The 13,373-nt window shown below is 40.4% G+C and overlaps 1 protein-coding gene across 1 annotated transcript; it reads right to left on the reverse strand.

The window, feature by feature from the left end:
- Window positions 1-907: 907 nt before the first annotated feature.
- On the reverse strand, window positions 908-13,013 carry zswim2 (zinc finger, SWIM-type containing 2). Its single transcript, XM_037696792.1, has 9 exons — window positions 12,855-13,013; window positions 12,710-12,786; window positions 12,571-12,611; window positions 10,357-10,570; window positions 9,904-10,155; window positions 6,464-6,548; window positions 6,208-6,290; window positions 5,981-6,140; window positions 908-1,102 (listed from the first exon to the last, which is right to left on the reverse strand). Exons 1-9 carry the CDS (start codon window positions 13,011-13,013, stop codon window positions 908-910), a joined length of 1,266 nt encoding a protein of 421 aa, XP_037552720.1.
- Window positions 13,014-13,373: the final 360 nt, after the last annotated feature.

The raw sequence follows: 13,373 nt of genomic DNA on the forward strand, positions 1-13,373 counted from the left end.
ACACATTTACCTCATTTCCTTAAATGAATTGTTAAACTTTATTAAACGAATTGTAAAAATTGAATAGTTTTCATTTGATAGTGTTTCTATCGTAACATGATTCTTGACCTGCCATTGTGTATCTGTTCCTCCTTCCTGTTCCTCTCAAACCCAGCCGGTCAAAGCAGATCCAGGCTCAGGACTGCTTGCTAATATTTTTTTCCTCATGAGGGTGTTTCTTCTTTCCACTGTCGCCTTCGTGCTTGCTCAAGATGAGAGTCTGGGATGAAGTTGGCAGCGCGACGGCTCAGTGGTTAGCACTGTTGCCGCACAGCAAGAAGATCCTGGGTTCAATCCCCGATTGGACCTGGGGTCTTTCAGTGTGGAGTTTGCATGTTCTTCTCGTGCTTGCGTGGGTTTTCTCCGGGTACTCCGGTTTCCTCCCACAGACCAAAAACACGAGGGCTCTGACCTCCGTTGCAAAAGAGATTGTGATCTCAGTGGGATTTGCCTGGTTAAACAAAAGTTAATCTGCTCCTCAGATAATGTTAACTTGTTTATATATATATGAATGTTTCTGCCCAGAGATGACTTCTGTTGTGACTTGGTGCTGTAGAAATAAACTGAATAGAATTGAATGAAGATGTTCACATCAATGATGGAGAGGAACGTTTGTTTGAGAGAGACTGTGAGGAGGTGCTATATATGAGTTTGTTACAGCTCCTCAGACTCAAGAAGTCTTTAAGATTTTAATTTTTTTTTTTGAGTCCATCCAGGGGACCTGATTTAACTTTGTTAGACTTGTCTAAAATAGTTTAAGGAAATGCTGCTTTCAGCCATGAGCAGAGTTTGTTTCCTTCTTTCCTCCCCTTCTGCTGCGACTCATTTGTTGTGGGGTGTTTAAAGGCATCATGTGTCTGTCAGTACCTTAAGAGCTCCTTGTGATGGCCACTCCTGAGACAAACGGGTCCTGTAAGTTGTTTTCCTGCTGTACGTCAGAGGCCATCTTATCAAGGGTCTTCCTGTCAGCCGTGCGACGAGTTAAAGGACCAGAAATGATAAATCCATCCAAAGGACAGGAGTTTTTCTCCAGGAGGATCTGGTCCACACAGTCCATGTGGAACTATAGTGCACACACACAAAAAAAATGTTGAAATGAGAGTTGGATGAGGTTTCTCTAAACATGATGCTCATTTTAGTCATTTCCATTACATCTACGGAAGAAGACAATTCTAGTGTTTTGTGTATCAGGCAGAGGTGGAAAGTAACAGATTACATTTACCATATTTTTCACCATATACGTCGCACTTTTTTGCATAAATTTGCAAGTCTGAAACAACTTTTTTTTTACCCTTATTTATAACACAACTTTTGGCTGAGATCTGACGATTTAATTCATTCTGACATGGAAAATATTGAACACTACCATTTTCAGCCACTAGAGGGCTCTCAAGCATTATGGCAAGCAAAGTGTCTCATTAATAGGTAAAAGTGGCTATTAATGAGACACTTGGCTTGCCAAAGCAGCCACCGTCATCTCACTCCGGAACTCTTGGAGCAAACTTTAAATCAGCTTCATTTCGCAGCGCCGCCCAGGTGAAATGCAGCTGAGTTGACCATCAAAGTGCATTTATTAAGGAAAAGTTCAACTGAGACACATCTTTGCTATAATTTAGAGCAAACAAATAATTGTTTTTAAGTGGTAATCTTGTTAAATTCTTGCTAAAGTCCTCCTGTTCATACTCACGCGGCCGCCATTTGGTAACCAATTGATTTTTGGCACAACGCTGGCTCACATTTCCGGGTTTGTCAGCGGTGACGCATAACAAACGCAACGCGTTAGCAGTGTCGCATAATAGATGCAACTTATACGGCGAAGCGACTTATTTATGATTTTTTTTCCACTTCTTGGTTCAAACCCCGGTCCGGGGGCCTTTCTGGGTGGAGTTTGCATGTTCTCTCCGTGCATGCGTGGGTTTTCTCCGGGTACTCCGGTTTCCTCCCACAGACCAAAAACATGCATGTTAGGCTGATTGGTAACTCTAAATTGTCCCTAAGTGTGAGTGAGAGAGTGAATGGTTGTTTGTCTCGTTTGTCTCTATGTGGCCCTGTGATGGACTTGCGACCCGTTCAGGGTGTACCCCACCCCTCGCACAGTGATTGCTGGACATGGGCACCAGCGACCCCCATGACCCAAAATGGAACAAGCAGGTAAAGATAATGGATGGATGGATGGACTGATGCGACGTGTACGGCGGAAAGTACGGTATTCACATTACAGTAATTGAGTTTCATTTCAGTGTATTTTGTGCTTTTTAAATAATTTATCCAGTTTGTACTTTTACTTGAGCATGTATTATTTCAAGTACTGAACTAGAAGTTTGACTTTAAATAAGCCATTGAAGACTGTGGATGACTGTGCCCACTCTTTGTGCCACTTTGTCTGTTAGAGTAAACCTCAGCAGACCTACATTTGTCAGTGCTAAACTGATGGGCAGCTAAACCTCCAACCCAACTTCTACTGAAGCTGAACTCACAAAAAAGTTACCTGTTTTATAGACAACCTAAGTTCAAGTTAAAGAAAGGAAGTTGATTCATCCTGCTGTTAACTGTGCTACTTCACTGAGTTTAAAACACATTTGTTTGTTAAAAAAAGTTCTTATTAATAAGAGAATTTGTGGAAATTAATCACCTATCAGTACCTGACTATGCTAGTGTTGGTTAGCTCTGTTCAGTGGTGGGCACAGTTCCGCTAATCCGCTAACGTGGAACAAATTTTTCATTTAGCGGACTAGCGTTTTCGCTAACTGTCAAGGGAATCTTGGTAAAGGTTTATGGATGTTTGTCACTAAGACTTGTTTTTCCTCTCAGAGAGGAGCCTGCAGGCGCACCTGATAAATCCAAGGTCGTCCCCGAGTCTGTAAACTGGGTCGTCTTGACCTCGCCTTTGTCTGATAAGCGTGTATTATAAAACACTTCCTGCCTCACTGTCCGGTGCAGATATTCATGACCGAAAACCAAGTATGTAACTTTTGGCTTGTTGTGAACTCTGCCCTTGCAAATAAAAGACCGGTTAAAAATCTTCTCGTGTCCTCAGAGTGGCTTATTTTTGTAAAAGTAGATGATGAAAGAATATTTATTTATCCAACACTAACTTTGGAAACCGTTAATGGAATTAGCTTCTGCTGAATTAGGTTTCTCAAAACTTTAAGTCCGCTAAGAAAATTCACAAGCTTGTTCATGTCTGTTGTGGGCGTGTCTTCAAGAGTCTGTTAGGCACGCTATTGGCTCACTACGTGTACACTTGACGTGACTGGTCGATGCAGCTTCGGAGACGAAGACGTGTGACACAGACTATGTGACAGTCGTCTGAGCAGTTAGCTGTTTGTTGTTAGCTCCTGCTAATTTTTTTTTACGTTTAGCGGGTTTTTTTTTTTTTTTTTTTTTAGTGGAAAATGGGTTAGTGAAGTTAACTTTTTGGTTAGCTGTTCCCACCACTGGCTCTGTTGTAGCTGGTCGCTAGTTACGTTAATGCTGTAACCTAATGTGATCATAAACAGAGAGCATCAGTAACTCCTAAACTCACAACTGAAAACACGTCGGGGAATCAATAAGTGAACCTGGTCTAATTAAAACATACAGCCTGATGTTTAATAATACTATTAAGGCTGAAGAGATATAACCTTTTTATTTTTTACGTCATTCCAGACTCTTTATCGCAGCAGACTTTCTACATTTATACATCATCTAATGAGTCACTCTGTCAGGTATGAGGCGCCGTTTGTAAAGTTACACAGTCAAAAATTAACAGCAATATTTTGGTTTATTTAGCCTTTCATAAAAAAAATTAAAAAAAAGGTTTTTTTTCAAAATCATATTTTCACCATGGTATTCATACATTTATAAATGTCATAGTTCCAAACTAAATATTTAATTTACAAGCTAAATATTTAATTTACAAACTACATACTTACTTGCAAGCTAAATATTTAGTTAGCAAGCTAAATATTTAGCTCCATGCCAAATATTTAATTTACAAACTAAATGTTTATGTCCAAGCTAAATGTTTATTTTACAAACTGAATATTTAACGTGCAAGATAAATATTTAGTTAGTGAACTAAATATTTAGGTGTAAATTAAATATTTAATTTCCACGCTAAAGTTATTTTCAAAACTAAACATTTAATTTCTAAGCTAAACATTTAATTCATAAACTAAATATTTAATTTGCTAAGTAAATATTTAGCTCTGAGCTAAACATTTAACTTGCTAGCTAAATATTTAGCTTGCAAGTTAATTATTTATTTGGAAAATTTAGTGGTTAGTTTGGAAAATAAATATTTAGGTCCGAGCTAAATATTTAGTTAGCAAATTAAATATATATATATATATTTTTTTAATTAAATATTTAGCTTGGAAAATAAATATTTAGGTTGGAGTTAAATGTTTAAATAGCAAATTAAATATTTAGTTTAGGAATTAAATGTTTAGCTTAGAAATTAAATGTTTAGTTTGGAAATTAAATGTTCAGTTTAAAAATAAATATTTAGCTTGGAAATTAGATATTTAGTTTGGAACTATGACATTTATAAATGTATGACTAACATTGTGAAAATATGACTTTTAAAAAAACAAACTATTTTTTTCTTATGAAAGGCCTAATAAACCAAAATATTGCTATTAATTTTTGACTGTGTAACTTTACAAATGGCACAGTCAGGTGGTTTTATTTGTAATTTATGAGAAGCAATGTCTCAGTAAAAATATTAGCCATTTAAGTGTGAATAAGAATATTTATTAAAAGTCACAATCAGAAGTTGTCTGAACGTTAAAAGGGATAGTTCAGTTATTTTGAAGAGTCTGTAAATTCAGTTCAATTTACAGTGACCCTTTGAATGTTTCAGTTTTTTTATTGCTGCCGCAAATCAAACACGATCGATAAAAATCAGCCTTCTTTACAAAAAAAATAAAGAAAAATCAAATTCTATAAAGTAACGTAAATTAAATAAAAACATGTTATGTAAAACAAGTGTACTTTTAAAGGAGCTTCTCTAATTCAACTCCGAGAAAAGATTTTTGAAAAGCACAAGCCAGTATGGATACAAAAGGATTTCCCAACATCCCTAGAAGTTCTGTTAAATTCATCATCAAGGAACGGAAAGGATATGGAGCATGTGTAAATCTACCAAGAGCAGGACGTCCCAGCTAACTGTCTGACAAATGCAAGAAGGAGAATAGTAAGAGGGACCACCAAGATACCTGTGACCACTCTGAAGAAGTTACAAGCTTCAGCAGGTGAAATGGAAAAGACTGAGCATACACCTGTTTGGTTGGATCCAGTAACTCTCAGGTTTACTAATATTAAAATGAACAAATAAGACTGCCTTGAATGAATAAAACTTATACTGGATTCGTAGACTGAAAATAATTACATAAACACTCATTTTAAACACAACAGCCATGACTTCTTAATATCACATATGAGTTGCCCCTTCAAGTAGCATTTCCGCTTCTACCCTTAAAAAAATCTCCACCCCTAAAAGTGTGGTGGGGGTGAGTGCCGAGCCAACCAGGAAGTCGTACGTGGGCAGGAGCCCACAGTCAGCCGCCATGAACAGACGGAGGAGTCGGGCTCAGAACCATCAAGTAAGGACGAGGGGGATAGTATGCTTGACAGAAGCGGAGTAAACGTAGATGTTTAACAACCCGTTAAAATACACCAAGATGCAGGAAATCACATCTACTTTATTCAAATTTTTTTGGGGCAGGACCCCCAGATCCTCCCCCACCAGCCCGCCCACTATTTATATTCCGGCATCCATCGGTTTACAAATTAAGCCCTGGTCCTGATAAGTAAAACACAAAAATAAGAGAGTGGGCTTGTTTTCTCTGACTTGTACATAGATGTGAAGCCTATCACATCTTACTGTTTTCCAATTTCCTCTAAATGTAGCATTGTATTTAAGTAGCTAATGAGTGGTTCTCAGCGCCAACTTTACCTTGTGGCGGCAGGGCAGACTTCGGACACTCTGACCCAAACTAAAACCCTGCAGACAGATCCGACACTGCATCCCCTCTTTCAAAAGCTGAGACCTCGATCTCACTCTGACTAAGGGCAGATGCTCCAAAATTTTATTTGGTAAAAGTTCTGCAACAGTCCTGACAAGGAGAGGAGGGAGATTCAGCAACAATGAGAATGGGACATCAGAACTTGATTAGAACTTACCTTTCATGATGTGGATTACAAGTAAGTCCTGTTCGGTCACCTGTCGGGTCGTCTGCTACAAGAATCCACTTCGCTCTTCTTGTCTGTTTATGTGCACAGATAACTGTTTTTACTCTACAACCACTGGAAGCACTGTTTTATTTTATACCGCTACAAGCAGTAGAAACGATCTGGTTTTGATATTTAGCTGGTGAAAAGAAAAGTAAAAGCTGAAGTTTTCAGTTTAGGAACTGAGAGCTTAGTCCAAATGGCTTACGGCTTTTGAAGCGAGTGGATGCTGTGAGTGGCAGCCTTTCTGAACGCAGTCCTTACAGAGATGGAGGCAACTGCAGACGGTACATCTGGAAAACAAACGTGAACTGTAGTAGAACCTCATTCAACAGATGGCAGCCTTTTAATAAAGGCAGCCGTTTTGTTGGTATAAAAGCATCCAATATTGATGGATGCCTACAAGTAAACCAATAATCTAAATGTGCTAAAACAACACTTTCTACCTTGAAAGGTGAGCAATTTGTGTGTATGTTTGTCAGTCTGTTAGCAAAATAACACGTATCATGAGACAGGTTTGATAACACTCTCGGAAAATATTCATCAAATGTCTAAAACAACTATCGATATCAAAGTTCATGCTCAATAATCCAGGTACAAAATCCAACAAAGTTATGTCAGGTCATCTGGACATTTTTTTTTTTTGTTGTTGAGCTGTTTCAACCTTCATCCAAAGGACTTCATCAGTCTGAGGAGCCACAACAAACTCAGTCCCACAAGCAGCACACTCCCATAGTGGGCCAACCAGTTTGCTGGTGATAAGATGGTTTCTGGGGCCCACCCTCTCCCCCAGTGACTCCTCTGAGGCAGCCATAGCCAAAAGTGGTTCAAAACATCAAAGTTCGTGCTCAATAATCCAGGTAAAAAAAAACCTAACAAAGTTAAGTCCGGTCATTTAAACAACTTTATTTGTTGAGACGTTTCATCCTTCATCCAAAGGACTTCATTGGTCCGAGGAGCCACACACAAACTCAGTCCCACAAGCAGCAGTTTGCTGCTGATAAGTTGGTTTCTAGTTGACCCACTATGCGAGTGTGCTGCTTGTGGGACCGAGTTTGTGTGTGGCTCCTCAGACTGATGAAGTCCTTTGGATGAAGACGAAATGTCTCAACTAAAAAAAGAAACCGCCCAGATGACCTGACTGAACATTGTTGTATTCATATTCATATTCAAATACCATAATTAAAGATAAAAGCAGGAGCCGGAGGATGTACACAAGGCAAACGCTCCCTCGTGGTTGGCTCCTGTCCAATTTTAAGCCCCGCCTCTACATGCAAATAAATGGGACATTTTTTTAACAAAAAAATAAAAATATACTTCAAATTTTTTTTTCAACTAAGTTTTTCTTGAGCTTTTACATTTCTGCTGTATGTTCAAATATACTTTTGAAATACTATTGTAGTTTCTATTACTTATTCGAGGCTTTTTAGAACTGTGTCGTGTCAGAGTTTGATTGACAGCCTATTAGCAAGTTAGGAGGGTGTGAAGGTGGAACTTTTACACTGAAGGTACAGACCCACATCCTGAGTGTGCCGCCTCTGGATTTAGAAATATAACATGGTGGCACCCCAAAAAACATCTGTTTGGGCTTCAACTTTAAAATGCAGGAGAAAGTGAAGACGCTTGCAAAACCAGAGGCTGACATTTTTTCGGGAATACCACAGGTCATGTGATTTCTGCAGGACGGGTGTCAACTTTAATATTACTCACGTGATTGGGGCAGTATGGGACAAGAAGTTAACAGAAGCAGTTGGGAGTGGGAACCAACCAATAGGACAAAAAAATCTACAAATAAAACAAATAAATACATCGGACAGGTGCCGCCATTTTGTAGTTTTCTTTCAATAAGCCTACACTGTATCGCAAGTCAAAAGAACTACACTGCCCAGAAGCCAACAGTGCTTCCGGTTGCTGCTTTCTGCTGAAATTCAAAGAACAGCAATGAAGAGAGTAAACACTAGCAGAGAAATTGATGTGGTAAAAATAGATTTGCAACGCAAATTCAGAAGTAACGACGTATCTGTTAGTCGGAACTGGCAGGAAAGTCTCAAATAATCCTGAACTTCATGAGAGTTGAGTGTGACGGTGTTAACACGCTGTATGCTGCTTGGAAAACGTGTTTAGTTTAAGTCAAGTACTCCAGCGAGTCAGGGACGAGTGGCCTCAAGAGGCACATTTTTCCAAAACTCAGGTACAGTATGTGAAGGTTGAGGACAGTTCTCTTGCTTTGTGCATTTTTTTTTGTTTAAGTAATTTAAAACATAAAGTTAATGTCACCATTTAAAGGAAACGGTAGACATGGTGTGACCCATGTACGGTTATTCTTTAAATTTTGTTTTTACTGTAACTGACCTCCAAAAGAGCTAGTAACAGGGACTTAGCAGCTGATCCTCCATAGAAAAACTATAGGAAACATAGGCCATGGATTATTTGTGTTTTGAGCCCTTTAGTGAAGGTTTTTTTGTTCGGATTAAGGCAATAAATGCCTCCCTATTTCACCACAGATGAACTGTTCCTGTTGCCATATCCTTTAAAACTGCAGAACACAAAGTAATATAAAAAGGAATGGGTAGAAAATTAAATCAAATTCAATGTATTTCCTAAAAACTAAACGAAGAAAAAAAAATGGGAGTGGTACAGGGGTGGGAGTCATGTTACCGGGAGTGGGATGGGACAGGAGTTTTTATTTTACTCTGGCCTGGGAGTGGGACAGACCAGATTTTTTTTTTTTTTTGTGGGAGTGGGATGGGACAGGAATGAAAATCCACTTCAGTGTCACCCTCTATTGCAAACAGAGTTCAATGAGACAGCAACTGAAAATTTCTCCCATTTTCTCACAGTTTTGACTCCCCCAGCTGGCCTCCAACAGTCACAGTTGAGTGAGACACTGGCTTTAGTTTTTGAAACAAACCCAATTTAAAATGGCCGCCAAGGCCAACTGATCTTGAAAAGCAGAAAAATATGAAAGAAAGGAAAAAAAGGTCTGTCAATTTTACAGATACTGAGTGTGGTGGTTGATGAGACATTCACAACGCATGCTCAGACCACTTAACATTGCACAACCCGTTGTGTCTGTTAGCAAAACATCTTATGAACCAGTGGATGAAACTCTCAGAAAGTAATCCTTTGAAGTACCGTATTTGTCGGACTATAAGGCACACTTAAAATCCTTTAATTTTCTCAAAAATCGACAGTGAGCCTTATAATCTGGTGCGCCTCATGTATTAATTCTGGTTGTGCTTCTGACCTCGAGCCCATTTTATGTGGTTATTGTGAATGAGTTGAATAAAGTTTGACTTATCTGACTGTTTTGTTTCGCTTAATGCACCTTATGTATGAAAACAGACCCGTTCATTGATATTGCGCCTTATAGTTCGAAAAATACGGTACATCAACAGCCGTTTCTTTTGGAATCAGTCCAGTTCAAGATGGCAGATAATTGAACCTAGCCAGGACAAAAAAAACAAACCAACCATCTTTAACACAATTTGAACTCCAACAGAGCAGTTTTCTCCTGAGACATTGAGGTTTGGGAACGTTAGGTCTGTAATTTTTATGTGTTTTTGTGGAAAATGTGGAAAATTTAAGTATAAGACTTTCCATGTGTTTTTGGTAACACTGATGTCTGCAGTGAACCGGGCATCTTACCTGAAACAGGTACCAGAGATGGGGCAGGCCTGGCAGCTGTGGCAGACCGCCCCCAGGTGTTTGTTGGGCTTTTCTCTTTCTGCAGCGGTGAAGAGCAGTGCAGCGTTCTTCGCCTGCTCCTTGAGCAGCTTCGCAGAGCCGAAGCACTGCCTGCACAGAGGACACCTCACCGTCCACTGCTGCTCCGACAGAGCCTGGCGGTCCGCCCACACCTTCATGCAGGAGATGTGGACATTGTTGCCACAGCCGAACCTGAGGGGGACAAGGACAGAACGGGACACTGCAGGAACTCTGTCAGCAAAACGCTAACTTCCTGTCATAATCTGGGGGTTCAGATATCATTTTATTACATGCGACACTCTGGGTCAGCAAGTGGATGTGCAGAGGCGAGACCATGATTCTGCACAGGGTCATGTTCTGGTCGATGATGCAGAACTTCATCCTGAGACCCACCTGCAGTAAGACACAGGCTGTTTTTTCTGCAGCAGCTCCTCCTGACAGATGGGACACACATCCTCAGCCTGGATCGCTTTCCGGCAGACGCTTACAGCCTCCGGACCTGGAACCGCTAGTCCCAGAGTCCCCGAGGCGTCGAGCTCCGTCCCGGGTTGTAAACTATGGAGCAGCTCCAAGACCTCCCTGTCCACAAGTCCATCCTGGTACGAATCTGAAGCAGATATTTTTAACATGTGTCAGCAGCGGGACACACAGGATGAGCCCAAAACTTTACACAGAAAAACAGAACGGAATGAGAGGAAACAAATAAAAAACTGAGTTCTGACAGATCCAACAAAGTTCAGTCAGGTCATCTGGACTGTTGCTTTTTTGTTGTTGTTGTTGTTGTTGTTGTTGTTGTTGTTGTTGTTGTTGTTGTTGTTGTTGTTGTTGTTGTTGTTGTTGTTGTTGAGACGTTTCATCCTTCATCCAAAGGACTTCATCAGTCCGAGGAGAAAAAAAAAAAAAAAACTCAGTCCCACAAGCAGCACACTACTATAGTAGACCAACCAGTTTTTTGGGGATGAGATGGTTTCTGGAGTTCGCCCTCTCCCTTGTCGACTCCTCTGAGGCAGCCATAGCCAAAGTGGTTCAACGCAACCAATAAAGAGGGCGGGCCCCAGAACCTGTCTTCTCACCAGCAAGCTGGTTGGTCCACTATGTGAGTGCGCTGCTTGTGGGACTCAGTTTGTCTGTGGCTCCTCGGACTCATTAAGTCCTTTGGATGAAGGAAGAAATGTCTCAACAACAAAAAAACTGTCAAGATGACCTGACTGGACATAGTTGGATTTTTTTTACCTGGATTTTTGCGCATGAACTTTGATGTTTTGAACCACTTTGGCTATGGCTACCTCAGAGGAGTCAACGGGGGAGAGGGCAGACCCCAGAGACCATCTTATCATTAGCAAACTGGTTGGCAACGTGGCTTGCCATACAATCACCATCCGCACGCAGCCATTTGACCGCGCACTGACCGGCCTTGAAAGAGGCAAAAAAAAATTTCACTTAAGCTTCAGATGGGACTACCGGTACTGCCAGGCAGCAATCCATCAAAGCCCAAATGGATGTTCATTCAGCCGCTGCACTCAGTGGACGCGCGCGGCCGACGACCCAAATGGGTGAGATCCCAAAATATCTGACATGTCAGAGCAGGGTCCGTGTCTGAATAATGCAGAATGCAGAAGCAGGGACTTAATGCGCTTTGACGGACATGAAAGGACAAACACCCCCCTTAGATCCAATCTTCTGCCCCTTTAGCCACTCGTGTCTGTGGACCATTAATAACTATATAAGCAGTCAAAGCTTAATTAAAAATGCTGGGGTTTTTTTTCGGGTTTGGACCTGTAATTACTGTAATTCGTTGGGTCGGGTTCGGAAATTATGGCTACGGATCGGGGTCGGGTCAGATTTTTTTGGACCCGAATGCAACTTTAGTTCGAGCATCGATCGGTTTACAAATTAAGCTTAAAAGGCTTCAAAATGTTAAAAAGTTAAAGAATTGTAACTTTTTTTGGTCTAAAATCAAGTTTTTATGAAACTGGCTTTATTTTTTATTTATTTAAAATGTCAATACTCAAAATGCTGTTTTCATTATTTTTCTGCAAAAATTTACTTAAAAAAAAGGTTGTTCAAAATAAGATCGGACATGTCACACAAATGGATGATTGATGGAAGAGCCGCACGATCGGCATGGAATTTTTATTTAAAATAAATAATTTTAAATTATTTAGCACATTTGTGCAGCCCAGAGCTGCAGAAAAACTTCACCTCTGGGCTGCACATATTGCAAGATAAGCTTCCTCCAGCAGCTGATCACCTGTTCTCCTGCAGAGCGGAGAAGTGGGCGTGGCCAAGAACGCTTGCAGGTGGCAAAGAGCAGAGGAAGCAGGGAGCTGAAATCATGACATTCTGTGCTCTTTTAGAGAGTTTAGAGTTTAGAAACATTGTTTAGAATATTGCAAGAGCGTGGGAAAGGTATAAAATGCCTTCAGATATAAATAAATACTAAAATAAACTACTACTTGTACTACTATTTCTACATGGCGGTTTTTCAATTATCGCGGGGCTTCAGGGTACAGATCCCCAACAATAATACTGATTTGCAGAGCTACGAATAACCGTTTAGAAAAAAAACGTAGCATAAAATACAACGACGACGAAAACACAACTTACACACATGATCTCTGGGTAGTCCGAATTTACGCAGTAAAACCCTGTAAATACAAAGTTCAGTGAATCAGTTTAGAGTTTGTAAACTACACAAAAGAGTTTACAGTCTTGTCAAAAGTGTGCATGTGCGTGAGACGGATACCAGCAGATGTGTTTGCACAGCTCCCGCTTCCTGGTGAAATCAGCACAGGTGCACGTATGCGGGTCGCCCAACAAGACCTACAAACAACAGCATGAGTTAAAATCCTCCTCTGCTGTGTGAGGAGCATGAACCCAGAGCGATTTACCTTCACGTATTGGGCCTCTCTGTCCGTTTGTCTCTCTCTGAGCAGAAACGCAGTGGGGCCGTAGGTCCTGATCAGTAACATTGTGCTGCTGAGGGCCTGGTCCTGATGGGAGCAGACTGCATCGCTGGCTGTGTTCCTCCACACACTGTTCCTCACCATCCTGTCAATGCACAACAAAAGAGGCCATATCATGGTAAAAAGACGGTGAACCCTCTTTTAAGTTCTACGGTTTAATTTATAAGGGCGTAACAATCTGATCTGGTCTTTACCAGGTTCTAAAAATATTCAACTAAAACACAATTCTATGTAGTTCTGAGCGGAAAAGCATTGAAATTTATTTTTGTACTTTCATAACTAAAAATAGACAGATAGCTAGACAGATAGCTAGACAGATAGCTAGACATATAGCTGGACAGATAGCTGGACAGATAGCTAGACATATAGCTAGACATATAGCTAGACATATAGCTAGACATATAGCTAGACAGATAGCTACACAGATAGCTACACAGATAGCTA

The sequence above is a fragment of the Nematolebias whitei genome, chromosome 23 (genome assembly GCF_014905685.2).
Source record: "Nematolebias whitei isolate Nwh7 chromosome 23, NemWhi1, whole genome shotgun sequence".
NCBI classification, from domain to species: domain Eukaryota; kingdom Metazoa; phylum Chordata; class Actinopteri; order Cyprinodontiformes; family Rivulidae; genus Nematolebias; species Nematolebias whitei.